Raw genomic sequence first — 18,976 nt, 5'->3', positions numbered from 1 at the left:
CCTTGATTCTAAGGAGCATTCTGGCTGTACTTGCTCCAAGACCAATTTGTTCTTTTGGCAGTCCATGGTGTAGTCAATACTCTTCGCCAACACCATAATTCAGAAGCGTCAGTTCTTCTTCTTTGGTCTTCTTTATTCATTGCACAGCTTTCACATGCATATGAGGCAATTGAAAATGCCATGGAGTGAGTCAGGCACACCGTAGTCTTCAAGGTGACATCTTTGCTTTTTAACATTTTAAAGAGGTCTTTTTCAAAAAACGTTTGCCCAATGTAGTGCGTCATTTGATTTCTTGACTGCGGCTTCCTTGGGTGTTGATTGTGAAATCCTTAACGTCAGTCTTGTCTCCATTTATCATAATGTTGCTCGTTGGTCCAATTGTGAGGATTTTTGTTTTCTTTATGTTGAGGTATAATCCATACCAAAGGCTGTGGTCTGATCTTCATCGGTAAGCGCTTCTAGTCCTCTTTACTTTCAGCAAGCAAGATTGTGTCATCTGTATAATGCAAGTTGTTAACGAGTCTTCCTCCAATCCTGTTGCCCCTTTCTTCTTTATATAGTCTTCATATAGTCCAGCTTCTCGGATTATTTGCTCAGCATACAGATGGAATAATTATGATGAAAGGATACAACCCTGACGCACACCTTCCTGACTTTCAACCACGCAGTGTCCCCTTGTTCTGTTCAAATGACTGCCTCTTGATCTGTGCATAGGTTCCTCGTGAGTACAATTAAGTGTTCTGGAGTTCCTTTTCTCTGCAGTGCCGTCCATAATTTGTTATGATCCACACAGTTGAATGCCTTTGCATAGTCAGTAAAACAGGTGAACATCTTTTTGGTATTATCTGCTTTCAGACAGGATCCATCTGACAGCAGCCATATATCCCTTGTTCCACACCCTCTTCTGAATCGGCTTGAATATCTGGCAGTTTCCTGTCAGTGTACTGCAGCAACATCTTTTGAATAATCTTCAGCAAAATTTTGCTTGCATGTGATACTAATGATATTACTTGATAATTTCTACATTCGGTTGGATCACCTTTCTTTGGAATAAGCATAAATAGGGATATCTTCAGTCAGTTGGCCAGGGAGCTGTCTTCCCAATTTCTTGGCGTAGACAAACGAGCACTTGCAGCACCGCATCTGTTGTTGAAACATCTCACTTGGTATTCCATCAATTCCTGGAGCCTTGTTTTTTTGCATGTTTTCAGTGCGGCTTCGACTTCCTCAGTACCATTGGTTCTTGATCGTATGCTGCCTCCTGGAATGATTGAACGTTGATCAGTTCTTTTTTGTATAGTGACTCCATTCTTTCCATCTTTTTTTTGATGCTTCCTGTGTTGCTCAATATTTTGGTCATAGAATCCTTCACTATTGCAGGTCAAGACTTGAATTTTTTCTTCAGTTCTTTCACTTTGAGAAATGCCAAGCATGTTCTTCCTTTTTGGTTTTCTAACTCCAGGCCTTTGTACATGTCTTGATGATACTTTGTCTTCTCGAGCCACCCTTTAAAATCTTGTGTTTAGCTCTTTTACTTTATCATTTCTTCCATTTGCTTTAGGTACTTGGCATCTAAAAGCAAGTTTCAGAGTCTCTTCTGACGTCCATTTTCGTCTTGTCTTTCTTTGCTTTTTAATGACCTTTGCTTTCTTCATGTGTGATGTGTTTCCACATCTTGGTTTTGGCCATTAGTGCTCATTACATCAAATCTCTTCTTGACATGGTCTCTCAATTCAGTTGGGATAAAGCAGGTTTAGCTAGCAGTTACTGGGTGCTGGGGCCATGTGCTCTGTGTTTCACGTAAGCGTTTATATAAATGCTTCCCTATTCCCAGACCTTGTCTAACTACAAAGAAGAATCTCCCTAGGTTGTGTCTTCATCAGTTTCTAGATGTGATTTCACTTATAGTTATTTTGTTTATATTTTCATCTCCTGCATTAAACTATAGCTCCTTTACATTTAGGAAACACGGATGGTCTGTGTACCTGCTGTAGCTCCTGACCCTATACCTTGCACACATTGGTTAAATGAATAAAAAAGGAAAAGTTGCATGTGTGTACATAGCACAACTTGTGCTCTCCTTAAAGTAGAACTGAGAGCTTCTGAAAAGGTATATTGTTGCCATTCCTTCACTTAATTTGAAATTGGACTTTTAAAGATTGGTCCATTTGGGAAGGCTTTTAATGTCTTGAGTTCTGTTTTGCTTTTTTTCAGAGCCTTTTAGTTAAAAAAAAAAAAAAACCATCTTTAATAGGCCATAGAAGTCCTTGAAAAGTTTATAAAGATAGAATGACTTGGGAATGATTTCTTTAGTATACTTGAGATTGTTAATATAAGTTAACTAATCATTTTTTGTTTGATAATGGCTCATATTTAATATTAATATTAACAAGACAGCATATTGGAGTTTTCTATTGCAGGTGTGTAGAATTTGCCTACTCTTTTGGAGTCAAGACCAGGAGACCTATAAATACACATTTAGTGGTGTAAGGCTGCCTTATTATATATTTGTGTCAAATTAGCTGAATGAGTGAACATACCATAGGAGTTCAGAAGAGGCCGAGATGACTTCAGACTGGGGCCATGAAAGACAAAAGTTGCTGCCCAGTTGCTGTGACTCTGCTGGTGTCCTCAGAGTTCAGCACAGAGAGGAGATAAACCAGAGGCCAGCTGTACTGTTTTTACCTCTTTTACCTTATTCTTTCCAGGCGGTGTAGTAAGCACATAAGGTTTTTAGAAATGAATTATACAAGCGCATCTTCCATATGCAGTTTCACAAAGTTTCTACTGCTGTTCCTTATTCCTAATCTTTGGTACTGTATTTTGCAGGGACAGTTTAGAAGAAAGATAATTGGCATGAGCTGTGGTGTTGAGCAGTATTCACTGAAAACAGTCACTAGAAAGAACTGTACTTGCTGCAGTTGGTAACTAGTGAAATAAAATTAAGTTTCTAAACTTATATTGTATTTTTAGGTAGCCTCATAATGAGCATTTGTAGTGTTACTTTAAAAAAATACATAAACTTTAGTTTTTTTAATTAAAAAAAAATCCTGTATTTTCAGGTTCGCCGTGTGTCCTTCGCAGATCCAATATACCAAGCAGGACTGGCAGATGATATTGATAGGCGATGCTCTATTGTTAGGTCCTATTGTTCTTCAAATAGTTCTCCCATAGTAAAAAGTGTTAAAACTTCACCAACTGCACAATCTAAGGTAAGCCATAGGCTTTAAAATGCACATATATGTACAGCGACACACATAATTGGGCGTGAGTGATTTGTCTTAAAAGTAACTAAGAAACAAAATTTCCTTGGTTTGAATATATTATCTTTTGTTTGCTACATGGTAAACAGATATGAGACTTGGTGGTAAGAGAGGCAGTGATAATCCAGCAAGTAATAGATTAGGCAGTAGTTTATTCCATTCGTTTACATTTTCTGAAATTTTGCAGAAATTATTAGTCTAAGTTGTGAACATTAAGTTGTAAAATTGTAGTTATCTAGGGTTCTGAGTGAGTTTTTTTTCTCTCCTATCTAGCGTAATACCACTTCAGCCAAAGGATTTCTGTCCCCAGGATCACGTAGCCCTAAATTTAAGAGCTCAAAGAAGTGTTTAGTAAGAAGTGCTTTAGTTTTCATGTAACTTTATTTTTTCGTGTTCACTCAGGTGATCTCTGTTTAACAGTTTTACAAATTTATTCTAAGATTACAGAAATGGCTAAAGAATCTATGCCATGCCCAACAGAAAGTGTTTACCCAGCTTTGGTGAACTGTATGGCGCCAGTTGACATCATTTTACCTCAGATTACATCAAACATGTGGTAAGCAGTTATTTAGGCTTCTGGTTTATACTGCAGGATGCCACCTATTTCAGAGAAATAATTGAATGCTTAAGATTCTCATATTTAAGATTGACTGACATGGTACTCCTCCCTCACACATTTTATTTTAGAAATAATGCATCCTGGAAGGTGGACCAGATAGGGGAATAAGAGAATCATTTATCATAATACAGTAATAGCTAAGATTATTATGTGCTTACTCTTTGTCAGGTGCTGTGCTGGACTCTTTACATATATTAGCTTGTTTAATCCTAATATAAATCCTGTAAGGAGTATAATTATTATTTAAAATGAAGTTTTCAAAGGTCAGCCCACGTAATTCACACAGCTGATAAGTGATAGTGTGTGTGAACCATGAGGCTTTACTAGTTGTACTCAGACAGCCTGATGCTAGCAATCTATAATCTGTAACTCTCAATTCTGTTGCTTTAGTCATATAGCTTTGCCAGCTGTTATGCACTGAGTGGCATGGCCCTTAGTATGAATTGTACTAAGAATTGCAAACCAATAATACACATCAGGTTCAAATTTTGTTTTAATTATACATTTGCCTGTCCTACGTGCAGGCTTAGGTGGGTCTGTATAAATAAATTCAGTTATGATTGTGCTTAAATAGGGAAATTCAATTAGATTAAAAAAATTAAAAGAAAAAAAAAACACTCACAAATGGAATATAAATAAAATATCTTTTGTATAATAACACTTTTCCTTTTTCTCTCATTCTCTATTTAAGGGCAAGAGGTCTGGGACAACTCATTAGAGCCAAAAATATAAAAACAATTGGTGATTTGAGTACTCTTACAGCAACTGAAATAAAAACTCTTCCTATCCGTTCTCCAAAGGTGTCCAATGTAAAAAAGGCTCTCAGAATATATCATGAGCAACAGGTAAAAATTATCGGCAAAGATATTAATTACAGTGTATAAATAAATAGAAAACAAAAGTTTATATTTAAATGTCTTGCATTTTTATAGTCCCTTTTCTTTTCCCAGTCAAGGGTAACTTTTTTTAAAGGTCACTTTATAATTCCACAAAGAAATTTGTTCGTTTTATTTGGTCCTGTTTTTAGCACTTCAGGTAAATCTTTAAATTGTCTTTATTTAAATTCTCTTCTACCTTCTGTCTTTAATTTACAAAAATCTTACAAATTTGTAGGTCACCGTATTTCGATTTTAATGTCTAGCACCTTTGTGACTTATTTTTCTTATTGGTCTTCCTATCAGTTTTTTGCATGTAAATGTTTTGGATCATGGATATTTTTCAAAATACTGATGAAAGCCTAGGTTCTTCCCTATAAAAATACATACAGAAAATTTGTATATAATTTCGTAAGGATTCACAAACTCTCCTGAAACCCATTCAAAGACTCTGTATCCATTGACAGTATGAAAATTTGTAAATAAATGAAAAATAGTGTATGTTAAGAACAAAAATCAGTGTTCTATGTTAGAATTTCTCAAACTAGAAAATGCCAACTCCTGAAAGACCTCTGCTGCGTTCTTGAAAGCCCTAAATTTTGTATTTTAATTGTGTGATCTTTTAACAATATTTGTTAACCAGTTACTCAAAAAAAAAAAAAAAAAAAATTTTTTTTTTTTTTTTTTTTTGTAATTTTCAGTCTCATGGACCAGGAGTTTAGTTTCTGAAGTGTTTTCTCAGTCAGTGGTCCATGAGCCCTGAGAAGATCTGTGAGAGTGGTCTGCCTGAATTTTCCTTTCTCAAGTTCCTGAACATAATTTTTCTTGGCTTCCATGTCTGTGTTTTCAGAGAAATCCACTAGGAAATACTGAAAATTTCTAATCATCTCTTTGAGAAAATACTTTTTAATGCTATTTTTTGTTTCGTAAGTATAATGTAGTTTAAGTATATTAGCTAAGAAATTATCCTGTGATGGGTTGTGGAATATATTATGCTAAAATCTTTTCCAGTGTTAGTACTGTTAGTCATATTTTTAACTTTAACCTTGTCTTTTTTAATTTTTACTGGCCTGTATATACAATCAAGGTGAAGTCTCGTGGACTAGAAGACATTCCAGTTTTTGATATTTCAGAAAAAACTTTAAATGGAATAGAAAATAAATCTCCCTCTTCTGATGAAGAAAAACTTGCCTCAGGTATGGGGGATAATTATATTTAGATCAGCTGACTTATCTGAAGAGATGGTTTGTTACTGTGCTTTTGATGTTAATTTTAATTTAACTTGAAGCGTGGCTTATTAATTCAAGCATTATTCAAGTGTGTAAAATTTGACCTCACGTGTGTCTAGTTGTTTGTCTCTACTTTGTCAACTTCTACTTCATCACAGTCTCAAGTAAGAATGTAAACTATACGCTGCGTTCCATTTATGCTGTTAATTAAAAAAAAGTTTATTCTAGAGCCATGGAGGGTGGATGAAATCCTGAAATTATTGCCCTGAGATAACCTGTAAACCTTAAACCAGAAATATCCACTGAAGTCTTCTTAAAACCAAAGAGTAATTTAGCTTAACAAAATAAGGTCAGACTTGAGCATTATGCTCTAAGAACTATATAGGATCAAATTGACAACAGCAACTGGAAAAATAAGATAGGAATGCGGTAGGGGAAAAAGTGGGTTTATGTTAATGAGGGAGGAACAACTCAAAAGGAGGGTGAGAACGGTTGGAACAAATGGAAAAATGTCATCAGTGTCACTAAATTGTATGTGTAGGAACTGTTGAGTTGGTGTTATGTTTTGCTGTGTGTAGTCTCAACAACAACAAAATAAGCACAATTTAGAAAAAGTAGTAGTTTGGTCATTTCTTTAATGGCACAGAGTGAGCTATGCTAGAGTTTTTTGTCCCCTGTTTCTTGAGCACAAAGGTACTTTAGCCTCCTGTCTAAATTTGAAACTTTAGGAACTTATATTAATTTTTCATATATAATATTTTATAGTATAGGAGTGCTTTTTTCATAGTGCTTAGAATAAATTCATAAATGGAAAAAGTAATCTCAAAAATACTGTAATTATTTGCTTTAGTTTAAAATAAAATTTCAAAGGAAGTATATACAATTTAATCTTTATCTGTTGATATAGATTTGATTTTCCTTTCTTCTTTTAGATTTGGTTGATCCTGTTGCTTTAGAAACTCCAGTGTCTAAAAATCTTGTGGCCCAGATAAGTGCACTTGCTGTACAACTGAATTCAGAAGATCTCCATAATTATTCAGGAAGCCAACTATTTGAAATGCATGAGAAACTTGGTAGTATGGCAAACTCTATAATAAAAAATCTACAGTCACGTTGGAAGTCACCAGTCCATGAAGATTCTACTTAGTATTCTAAGGGAAAATTGAAGTTCTTTTAACATCATGAGTTTTTTTGATTGATAAAACAAGCTCTGAAATGTAGCACAGTTTGAGAGAGAAGAAACTGAGTGTTTGCAAAGTCGGTAACGTTTCAAACCCTGAGGCCAGTGACTTATTATGTAAGTTCAATTTTGTAAGTTTGTTAATACAAGATCACTTTTTTCTCCATATAAGATATTTTCTTGGCTGCTATGCATAGTTTTTCAAGAAATTTAAATATATTACTGAGATGTGAAAACAAAAACTAGGAACAAAAGCATATGTTTCATTTCAGACTTTCTTAAACTCACACATATTCTGATGAAACATTTATTGTAAAATACCTTATTTTAAGTAAGTAAAATTTTTGTTTGAATTTTTTGCCAAACTTATAAAAGGTGTTCAGAATTCATTTTTCTATTCGTAGTTGTTGTGCCTGAAGCTTAAGAAAATTGTTCTTGGTAGAACACTTCAGATGAGATGTAAGGGTTGGACTGTTTTCCACAGCTCTTAACTGTATTTGCACAACGTTCAAGAAACATGCCAAAAGTCTTAATGTTTGGAGTTAAAATACTAATGCAGAATTTACTAAGATTTCATTCATTTGCATTAGCAAATATTTGTGCAGCACCGTTTGCCTGTGAAAATTTACTCCTGTGAGACATAGTATTCATTTTAAAATGCATGACTGTACATTATGTATAGACTACAATGTTTTAATTTATAAATTTCAGCCTTCTTTAATTGCATGAATTTTCCCACAGCTTCTTGTGAATATCTTGATTTTGTTTAATAGAAACATTTTGTATATACTAAGTACTGAGGTAACATTTTGAACAGCATAGGGGCTTCATGGGCTTGCTGCAGATGTTTGTAGGACTCTATTTCCATATAAAACAAATAGTTTGGTATTTAGGTAATACTCTTAGCTAAAACCTGTCTTAGTTAAAACATGAGTTTATCATCTAAAGTAACCAGAATGAGTAAAATTACAGACATAAGAAAATGTTACATGACAACTTGGTTATTAACACCCCTAGTTTTTGTTTTGTTTTGTTTTGTTTTTTTGAAGAGGGTATCAGCCACCACTAGAGAGTGCCTCGTTACATTTCTTCTTAATGGCAAGTTAATGGAATATTTTCATTGCACCTTGGACTACAAGAAGTCTAGAGTTTGCCCACTCTTTTGACCTACACCTAAAAGCAATTTCTTGGAAGAAATTTGAAACTGTTCTTTTCTACATGTATGTTTAACTTCCTTTTAAAAAGTAAGATGTATGTAATTAAAACATTTGTAAATTTTACCGACTAGTATTAGTGCCTGACTGCCCATATTTGTTTTGTCTTTTTAACAGTGAGAATATTTCTTTTGTTCTCTGAATAGAGTGAGTGAGTGATCTCAGTTTTATAGTTTATTCTGAACCTATTCAAAAAGCACACAGTCTTTAGCAGGTCACCTTCTTTGGTTAGATTACAGTACCAGTGATGCCAAACCAAAGTTACAAGATAAATCCTTTGTATAATTAGCCCTCTTTTATTCAGAAGGAACTGCTTTCCAGCCACTACAAAAGCCCTTGTCTTTTTTCATAATCATGAATGCATGACAGTTAACAAATATTTTTGGGTCTGAGTATGATATTCATACACCAAGGAGAGGATGGTTTTAAAAAGAAATTCTGGGACCATTGTAACTTGAAGAAATGACTAATGAGATATGAATTTTTTTAGCAGATTTACAATTGTGGTGTACGTTGTTCATAGTTTTTTCCCCAAATTATATTTGACAGTAAAGAGGCAGGTGAGTTTTTAGTGAACAGAAGTGAATGAGAAGGGTTATGGATGTGTGTGTTTGTGGGGGAGGACAGAGTGCCATGATAACAAGTCAAAATTAGGTGGTTTCCTGACTACATGTATTAGTGTGTGAACTAAAATTGTTTGCCAGTGGGGTGAGTTTCTTGGGAGCTGAACAGAATAGCAAAAATGTAATCAAAATGATTACCATTTAGATCACTGAATTTGATACATGAACAGGTATTCAATAACACTGTGATTCAGCAGGGTTGTACAGTCAGCCCTCGGTATCTGCGGGTTCTACATCCCAACTGCAGATAGAAAACATTTGAAGGAAAAAAACAGTCCTGTGTAGGCATCCCCTGCTGTAGCCTCCTGCCATCTCACAGATCCTCAGTCCCCCTGGCTCTCGTTTGAGCGTTGTTTGCCTCGCATCTGGTCTGTACTGTGTAGTTAGGCCTACGGTGGTTGCGTTTGTACTGAACGTGTACAGACTTTTTTTTCTTGTCATTATTCCCTAAACAATACAGTATAACAACTATTCACATAGTGTTCACATTGTATTAGGTATTATAAGTAATCTAGAGGTGATTTAAAGTATATGGGAGGATGTGTGTAGGTTGTATGCAAATACTGCACCATTTTATATAAGGGACTAGAGAATATGGATTTTGGTATCCACGGGGGTCCTGGAACCAGTCCCCTGCAGATATTGAGGTATGACTGTATTTAAAAATATTATACAAGAGAACCAGCTTGCTAAATTTTCATCGTTGCTGTGGTCTTAAGAGTGCCTGTGTGAGATATCTTATTTTTAAAATTCTTGCCTTAAATTTCTCAATGCTTTAAATAGAAAAAGGCATTAATATTCCTTGACTGTCTCCAAGGTGGTGGTGTTATGCCATCAAAAGGGAATCAGTTTTTTAAAATCTTTTCTAGCAGGTAATAAGAAAGATGGCAAACGTACATGAGACTACTCCAATGTGATTTTTAAAATATGTGTTTCCAAAAAGTCCAGTGGAATGCATGAATGAGTACAGTATAATTTTTCACTTCTGTGAAATCTGTTTTATATTTCATAGTGGATTTTAACTTTTAGTATTTCAGTGAGCCCCCTTATTAAAGATATTCTGCCATTTGAACAAGTTTGAAAGCCATCATTGAATGATGAAAATTTGAATTCCAGATGGTACATGAGGAATCAGGTTAAGTAATAATGCTGCCAGATAATATATTTAAATAGAATTCAAATCTGAACTTGAAAAGCATGGTAGTTCCTGTAGTTGCCCGTGGACAGCTTGGACTTCTTCTCTGTACAGCTTGAAAGTAGTCAGGGATTCTGTTGCATATTTAGGAATCATAAAAACGTCAAGAACCTTGAACTATATCATGCCTAAAATAAAAGTGACAGGGTAAGAAACAAAATTAGGGGGAAAAGTAGGAGTGTGTGAAATAAACAAGTAGAGCATATATGTATTTTTTAAGGTAAAAGAATGAGAATAATTAAAAATAAGTGCTGGTTAAAAACTGGCTTAATTGAAACTTACGAGAAAGTATAAATGACTTAAAGGGATTATATTTTCCCTTAAAGTCGTTTCTTCCGACTTTGACTTTGTAAGTCAGTGAGAAAGGCCTAGGTTTTTTTTTATCTCATACTCTTCGTAATTGATTTTCAGGGGGGGTAAATTTGCCAGCCAATCTAGGATGTCCCAAAAATAGCAAATGTTGGCATTGTTAGGCTGAGACTTGGCTGTGTTTATGCCCTACCACATCCCATGTCCATTTTTCCCTAAGCCATTGGAAAAATCTCGTACTTTGTATACAAACATGAGAGTGAAGTGAGTGAAGTCCCCCCACCCCCATCGTGGGTCTTCCTCTTTATTTTCTTTTTTTCATGGTACTTTAGATGAAGGGAAACCCTGGTGGTGTAGTGGTTAAGAGCTGTGGCTGCTAACCAAAAGGTCCGCAGTTCGAATGCACGAGGTGCTCCTTGGAAACCCTTTGGGACAGTTTTGGGACAGTCGTAGAGGGTCGCTATGAGTCGGAATTGACTTGACGGCAATGAGTTTTTTATATGAAGGTTTACAGAGCAAACAAGTTTCTCATTAAACAATACACATATGTTTTGTGACATTGGTTGCCATCCCCACGACATGTCAACACTCTCCGCTTCTCGACCATGGATTCCTCATTACCAGCTTTCCTATCCGCCCCCCTGCCTTCTTGTCCTTGCCCCTAGGCTTCTGTGCCCATTTTGTTTTGTTTTGTTTTATGGGCCTGTCTAATCTTTGGCTGAAGGGTGAACCTCAGGAGTGACTTCATTACTGAGCTATAAGGATGTCCCAGCTCTATCCAGGACTCTCTGTTGTGATCCCTGTCAGGAGAGTCAGTGGTGGTAGCCAGGGACCATCTAGTTGTGCTGCACTCAGCCTGGTGGAGTGTGTGGTAGTTGTGATTAAAGTGAAGTTTTGACTTACAACAGTGCTTCTCACACTTGGATGGGCTTGTAAAATGTAGGTTCTGATTCAGTCAGTCTGGGATAGGACCTGCAGTTCTAACAAGCCACCAGGTGATACAGTTTCTGATGTTTGAAGACTAGCAGTATAGCTAGGCCTAAAGGTTTCAAGCTGTTAATTAGGTTTTGATAACCCAGGCAGATATAAGTTCTTAAAATTACTGTCGCAAAAGGTAAAAGCTAGCCTATTTTATAACTGTTTCAAGTGTATGAATTAGGCATGCAGACTGGTCTTAAAGTCTTCAGATTAAAGTTGAGAATTCTTTATGTTGTTAAGTGTCAAATTTGGCCCCTTTGGAAACGTTTTTAAAAGATAGTTTTTTTTTTTAAATAAGTCTTCTTGGAATTAAGTATTTCATGTTATGAAGAAACTAGTTAAGCAAATTAGACGGAGTCTATTTTCCCATGAGTATTTTGGAATTATGCATTGCAGGGCTTTTTTGTTGTTAATGTCAATTTAAGTTTTCAAATTTTAGAGATTTAGTCTCTGAGTGTTGCCTTCTGTTATGGGACTTCATTATTTTATTAAGAAACATTAAAAGCAAATACTACCCTTAACTGAGTTTGGCAGTAGAGTTAGCAGTGGCATAATAATAAGTAAGTCGTGTCTGACAGATAATCCCCATCATTTTACTAAAGACTCCTGTGATGACTTCATATACGGTTACATTGTTGAAAATTTCTGTTTTCATTGTAAATGGAGTTTGAGAGAGTTGAATAACTTGACTCTCTGAAAATTAGTTTTTCTTGCATCCTATTGAGGTGTCAATTAGATTTCCCTCACATATTTAATAACCTTGTTTGTATAAGAAGTGCCCTCATCCAAAGCACTTAAGAAAATGTAGCCAGAAGTTAAATGTTTGTTTTTTTAATTGGTTTATCAAAATCTATTGCTGTATCTGTACAACAAATTGGGCTTTGTGGTTTCTCATAGCCCAAATAATGATACATCTATTACTATGTGCCAGGTTTTTTTTTCTTTTTTTTTTAATCTGAGTCATTTGGGTTTGACCATCTAAAGATAATAGAATACTAGTCTAACAAAATGAGGGTTTACTCAGTTCTTGGAATATTAAATTTTACAATATGGTCTTCCTAACCATTTTTTCCTTTATATACCAAGACTTTTCATCTTAAAAACTCATTGTCATTGAGTCAATTCCGACTCACAGTGACCCCATAGGACAGAGCAGAACTACCTACTTTCTGGTTAGCAGCTGAGCTCTTAACTACTGTACCGCCAGGGCTCCACACCTTTCCTCTCAAAAGAACAAGTAAAACCAGACATGAGATGCCAAGTGGTAAATGCTTAACTTTCCTGGAAAGTACCGTTAGAATAAAAGATAACCACTCCCCTTACCTGAAACTATAAAATTGAAGACAGTATTTTCAATGGTTGATGTCACATGGAAGAAAAGAACCTACACAAGCTTTTATACTCTTAAATAGAGGAAATACTACCTTTAGGCCACAGTATACCAATCTATAATTCTGGATGAAACTAAACTTATTAGCTAGCAAAGGTGTATATTGATAGGGTTTGATGCACTGAGAAGTGATGAAGTCAAAGGGAAAGACAGATTGGACCAAAATATTAATAGAGCAATTAGACCATTTAGTATAGGGACAGTCTATATACTTTGAAAATAACTGGCAATGAGTGGTCCCTGAAAGCTTCTCTATACATAATACAGTGCCATAATTGATGCTCAAATATCTTCAGTTATTATTACAAATATACGTTATTAATTCAATACCCTGCCCCTAAAAACAGTACATTAATAATTTCTAACAAAAGGCAATTTGTGTTTCTTAAATGGATAAACTGCACATAAACTAGAGAGTTAACTTACAGAATAAGTATCATGGAACTGAATATAGACTATAATGTAATAGCTATTTTGATACATAACTAATGTGTCTGAAGAATATTTTTATAGAATGGGTTTTCATAAAGGAAAATGGAATTGAGAGTAGAATCACTTTTGAGTATAAAAACTGAAGGACAGTAGCCTTAACTAGTAAATTTTTATAGAACAGATTGGCAAACTACAGCCTGTGAGTCAAAAATGACTTACATTTTTTTAATGGTTGAAAAAAATCAAAGGAATAATATTTTCTGGCACATGAAAATACATGAAATTGAAATTACAGTTTCTGTAATTAAAGCTTTATTGGAACAGTCACGCCTATTTGCACATTGTCTATAGTTGCTTTTGCACTACAAGGCAAAGTTGAGTAGTTCTGACTGTGTCGCTGGCAAAGTCTAAAATACTTACAGTCTGGCCCTTTACATAAAGTTTGTCAACCCGTGTTACAGAGAATAGCTTTGTTTATATATGGCATGTAGTCAGCTGGTGGAATGGGGATCTTGATAACATTCCTTAATTATATTATCACTGTTTAGATTTTAGTTTATAAAACAGTTCCCCTAATTCCATTCATGTCTGTTACCGTTGCTCAAATGCACGTATACTAGGAGATACTAGTCTTCTAGTACACGTTTTTTTCCCTTATTTAAGTCTCAAATGATAGTTATGTGTTTGCCATGGCTTTTAAGGGACCTTGATGATCTGAAGAAAAGGCACCTTGTGCTCCAGAGATAGCTCACATGGCATGTGAACATGAAATCACACCTGTGAGATAGATCATTTGGGGTATGGAGTGTTTGCTTTCTGTGTTGGTGAGTTATCAATTGCTTTCAACCTATCTTAACACTACCTCCTGTGGAAAGACATGACCAGTATGCAGTTGGAAAAAGACTGATAGAAAGCAAATCAGTCATTTATTAACCCTGTAATATTTTTGTCCCCCAAATTTGTTAAACTCTAAGAGAGCTTAGTTTTACATTCACAAAATATTTATATTTGATAAGTCTTTCAAATGATTAAAGTTGGAACTTCGCAGAATTACCTATTCAGTCCTTAATTAACTTCACTAGTAAATGGTATGCAGTTTGCTTTGATTGTGTAATGTTTCATACAAAGTTTGAAGTGGTAGACCTACACTAATGAAGTTAGTATTTTCTAGTTAGTTATGATTGGGTTGAGGGACAAAGAATCTATGTCTGATCCACAGTAAAACTTTCATGAATTATTGAGAACTGTTACCACTTGGAAATTGAAACTGGATAATGAAACTTTTTTTAGAAAATGCACTTTTATCTGAAATAAAGCTATGAAATGTCAACAATTCTGTTACTTGTTTTTTTTTTTAAGTGAGACCTGAAATTAATAACCAAACAGCATAATTGAATATTGTATCCTTCCACAAATGTGGACCATCCATATTCTTATGGCCTGCTTTTCAACCATAAGGTTCTTTGCTTCGTTTATGGTTTTATGGGTTCCGTGGATTTCTAAATCTATAGTTCTAAGTTTGAAAAAATAAAGGTAAACAGTAATATTGAAAGATGGATTTCACAAGAGTATAGCATAGGATAGTGCCATGAGAACTGAACTCAGATGTGACCCACAGATGTCGTTTTTATGAACCTTTTGAAGATGGAATGATTATCTGGTCGCTAAGGTCCTCTGGATCCCTGTAGTCCTGTGACTCTGTGTGGTGGTAGACACAAAGGATTTCCCTGGAGGCATTGTGCTTTCAACAGTGGCACATGGGGAGAGCTGGGAAGGGAATTTACATGGAAAAAGTGAGATGAACAGGAAAAGTTGAACACTAGATATTGACTACTGTCAATTTGTTAGCATGGTCATGATTGTAAGAGTCCTTTTAAGGATGCCTACTAAAATGAGATTTAATAGGATACACTTTAAGATAATGGAAGAAGGGCATTGGTGGAGTAGAGGGAAATGAGATTCAACTGGGTTTATGTTTTTGAGACTAGATGGTGGGTACAGGAGGATTCTATTTTTGTATGTGTTTAGAATTTTCCAAACTTAAAAATCAGGCAGAGCATTAAAGTTGCATCTGTCTTTGCAATAGCAACTCCAAAGTGTGCTTTTACAGACCTAAAAGTTGAATTTAAAAAAACCGATCAATCCATTGTAACTAAAACAGCATATACTTTTGAGTGTTTCTAATGTTTGGAGAAAAAAAAATGTATATTGCACAATGGGATTCTTGTCTAGCTTCACCTAAAATTTTAGTCCAGTTTAAGCCAAGATTTAAGACTTGGGAGTGAGAGAATGGCTCTCTGTCCCACCATTAGCATGTATAGACATGGCCTGACATTTTTTGGGACTGTAAGCTCCATTCATCATCACTTGGACCCCAACATCTACCACAAGGCCTAGCATACAGTAGGTGTACTCACTAAGCATTTTCAAGCATGCATTCTTAAGGCAGTCACACTCTGCGAGTCTCAGACTAAGAAATGAGGGCAGCAGTGTTACTATAGCTCCAAACTTATATGGAAAGATCTTTTGCTTTTTAGGAATGGTAGTCTTCCATTAAGCCACTATTGGTTGGCACTCCCGGCTTTGAGATGCTAATGCTCTGCCACATGCTGCCAGTCCACTGGATACAGGTGGGAACGATGCCTGAGGTCAGCCTGGGATCCCACAGCTGTTTCTAAAAATGTTATAATCTGAGCCATAAGGAAAGCTTATGGAGCAGTATAGATAAGGTTTTGAGAAGGTATACTTGTGTGCATCTTTAACTACTTTTTTAAAAAAAAGTTTGCTTTATTTGAAAATTTTTGTAGATTTTAAAACCATTAAAAATAAGTAATGCACATTCCAGCAGTGGAGTTGATTGCAGAATTACAGATTTTATTAGTTACCAACTTATCACCAGTTTACATTAAATATCAGCTTTATAACTTCAGAACTGGATTAGAAATAAAAGCATCAGCATTAGGTAAGCAAGGAAAAGGTGACACTTGCCACTTTAATGTGTTCAGCGTGTTCAGAATCCTCGTTCTAGAAAGAAATAATGTTAAACATTTTCATCATGAAGAACAACTCTGGGTTGATGGAACCGTAATATAACAATGCAGAAGCTCAAAATGTCTATTCTGAAATTTACTTTAAAACCCAAAAGGAAATTTAATAATGGCAGTTTTTAAAATAAAGAACTTAGAGATTTAATGTTGCCTCTAAATTTTATGTGCAAGTCCAGAAAATAATGAGGAAAGTAAATCTAGTTCAATAATTGGAAAAGTTAGTGATGTTAATGTTTGTTTTACTGGAGAATCATTGGGGTTCACATAGAAACAAGGTTGGAACCATCATAAATCATACTGACAGAAAAACCATTAGGCAGCTTGAGAACTTGGGTAGTAGTGGAGAGTCTAAACAATTGTTCACCACAGGATTTGTGAGTCTGGCTGATAAGAGTGATGGATGCTTTGAAGCACCTAAATAGCTTCAACATAGTTGGCTGGAAGCATGCCTGTTCTGCCTGTCCTCTGCACAGTGCCATACATCCAACCTTCATCGATAGCTTGAACATTTACAATAGCGTCGCCATCTTTGAAGGACACCTCATCTGCATCAGCAGCCATATAGTCATATATGGCACGGAAGATTTTCTGTTTGTGGGAATGAAAGAAAAGGAAACATATACTTGGTTTGCAACAATTAACCCAAACATCTAATCATAAGATCCCTTAGAACTTCCTCTGCAAAATTAACTTGTAAAAAAGAGTATGTGCAACCATTAAGAAAGTAAAAAGCCCGCGGAGTGGAAGAAAATATTTACAAATCATATATCTGATCAGCAACTTGTATCAAGAATATATAAACAACTCTTACAAATCAGTAGTTGAAAGCCCAATTTAAAAATGGGCAATCTGAATAGATAACTTCTCCAAAGAAGACACACAAATAGCTGATAAGCACAGGAAAAGATGCTGAATGTCATTCATCAAGAAATGCAAATCAAAACCACAAGGAGATACCACTTCAAAAACACCAGAATGACTTTAAAAAAAATAACTGGTGCTGGAGAAGATGTTGAAAAATTGGAAACCTCAAACTGGTAGGAATGTAAAATGGTGCTGCCACTTTGGAAAACAGTCTGGCAGTTCTTCAGATGTTAGAGTTTACCATACCCATTGCCATTGAAGTCAATTCCAACTCATAGCAACCATATAGGACAGGGTAGAACTGCCCCATAGGCTTCCAAGGCTGTAATCTTTGTGGAAGTAGCAGTCACATCCTTCTCCCACGGAGCAGCTGGTGGGTTTGAACTGATGACCTTTCAATTAGCAGCCAAGCAATCACTTAAAAACTGCCACCAGAGCTCCTTAGAGTTTACTATAAAAAAAAAAAAAATCCACTGCCATCAAGTCCGACTCCTAGCAACCCTATAGGACAGAGAAGAACTGCCCCATAGAGTTTCCAAGGAGCGTGTGGCAGATTTGAACTGCCGACCTCTTGGTTAGCAGCTGTAGCACTTAACCACTACTCCACCAAGATTTCCAGAGTTTACCATATGACCCAGTAATTCCACTCCTAGGTATATACTTAGAGTAATGAAAACATACGTCCACACAAAAAACTTTGAATGAATGTTCATAGCAGCTTTATTCAAAAAACTGGAAACAACTCAAATGTCCATTAACTGATGGATGGATAAACAAATGTGTCATATTCAAAAGAGGAGTATTATTTGGTAATAAAGTATTAATGCATATTACAACATGGAGGAACCTCAAAACATTAAGTAAAAGAAAAGCCAGTCACAAAAGACCATATATTGTGTGATGCCATTTATATAAAATGTCCTGAATTGGCAAATCTATAGGGAAAGATATATTAGTGGTTTCCTAGCTGGGGGCATGAGAATGGGATGGAGAGTAACTGATGATGGGTTCAAGGTTGTATGTTTTGTTTTGTTTTAGGGTAGTGTTCTAAGATTATGATTATGGTTGAACAACTCTAAATAAACTAAAAACCATTGTATACTTTAAATGGTGAACTTAATACTATGTTAATTTATATTAATAAAGCCATATATACATATATAGTTGTGTGCCATCAAGTCATTTCCCACTCATAGCAACCCTATAGGACAGAGTAGAACTGCCCCGTAGAGTTTTCAAGGCTGTAAATCTTTACTCAGGTAGATGAGCTTATAGCTCACGTAGACTTGTTTCTTCTCTGAGTTTTTGGTTGCCTTATTTCGCTCCTGATGAGTAGAGACCCATAGTTGTGTCTTAGATGGCTGCTCACAAACTTTTAAGACCCCAGATTGTACTCACTTTACTAGGATGCCAATCATGATTTTTGAGAACTCTTATGCCAATTGACTGAGTTGTCCCATGAGACTATGGTCCTAAGCCTTCAAACTCAGAAAATTAATCTTGCAAGGTGTTTGGTTATGTTTAAGGAGTATCTGTATTTGTGTCTTCAAAGAACATATGGGCCTGTACCCACATATTTTTATTTACACATACCTATAGGGAAACCCTGGTGACATGGTGGTTAAGCACTACGGCTGCTAACCAAGAGTTCAGCAGTTCAAATCCACCAGGCGCTCCTTGGAAGCTCTATGGGGGCAGTTCTACTCTATCTTATAGGGTTGCTATGAGTTGGAATCGACTTGATGGCGATAGGTTTGT

The 18,976-nt window shown here is 35.6% G+C and overlaps 2 protein-coding genes across 29 annotated transcripts in view; one reads left to right on the top strand and one right to left on the bottom strand.

The window, feature by feature from the left end:
- Window positions 1-12,342, top strand: part of RIF1 (replication timing regulatory factor 1) — a 58,319-nt gene extending 45,977 nt beyond the window's left edge. For 4 of the 6 annotated variants that reach the window (XM_064287166.1, XM_064287165.1, XM_064287168.1 and 1 more), the window contains 6 exons: window positions 3,063-3,212; window positions 3,537-3,614; window positions 3,704-3,819; window positions 4,574-4,727; window positions 5,845-5,953; window positions 6,919-12,342. In XM_064287166.1, coding sequence (XP_064143236.1) covers window positions 3,063-3,212; window positions 3,537-3,614; window positions 3,704-3,819; window positions 4,574-4,727; window positions 5,845-5,953; window positions 6,919-7,133 — 822 coding nt within the window. In that variant the 3' untranslated portion in view covers window positions 7,134-12,342. The remainder of the gene's footprint in view (window positions 1-3,062; window positions 3,213-3,536; window positions 3,615-3,703; window positions 3,820-4,573; window positions 4,728-5,844; window positions 5,954-6,918) is intronic. The other 2 variants (XR_010322316.1, XM_064287167.1) reach the window with 2 other exon arrangements.
- A 43-nt stretch (window positions 12,343-12,385) lies between these two features.
- NEB (nebulin) overlaps window positions 12,386-18,976 on the bottom strand; it is a 216,183-nt gene continuing 209,592 nt past the window's right edge. For all 23 annotated transcript variants that reach the window (XM_064287138.1, XM_064287143.1, XM_064287150.1 and 20 more), the window contains one exon: window positions 12,386-16,942. In XM_064287138.1, coding sequence (XP_064143208.1) covers window positions 16,769-16,942 — 174 coding nt within the window. In that variant the 3' untranslated portion in view covers window positions 12,386-16,768. The remainder of the gene's footprint in view (window positions 16,943-18,976) is intronic.

The sequence above is a fragment of the Loxodonta africana genome, chromosome 6, assembly GCF_030014295.1.
Source record: "Loxodonta africana isolate mLoxAfr1 chromosome 6, mLoxAfr1.hap2, whole genome shotgun sequence".
Lineage (NCBI taxonomy): Eukaryota > Metazoa > Chordata > Mammalia > Proboscidea > Elephantidae > Loxodonta > Loxodonta africana.
This window is presented reverse-complemented; position numbering and strand designations above follow the sequence as displayed.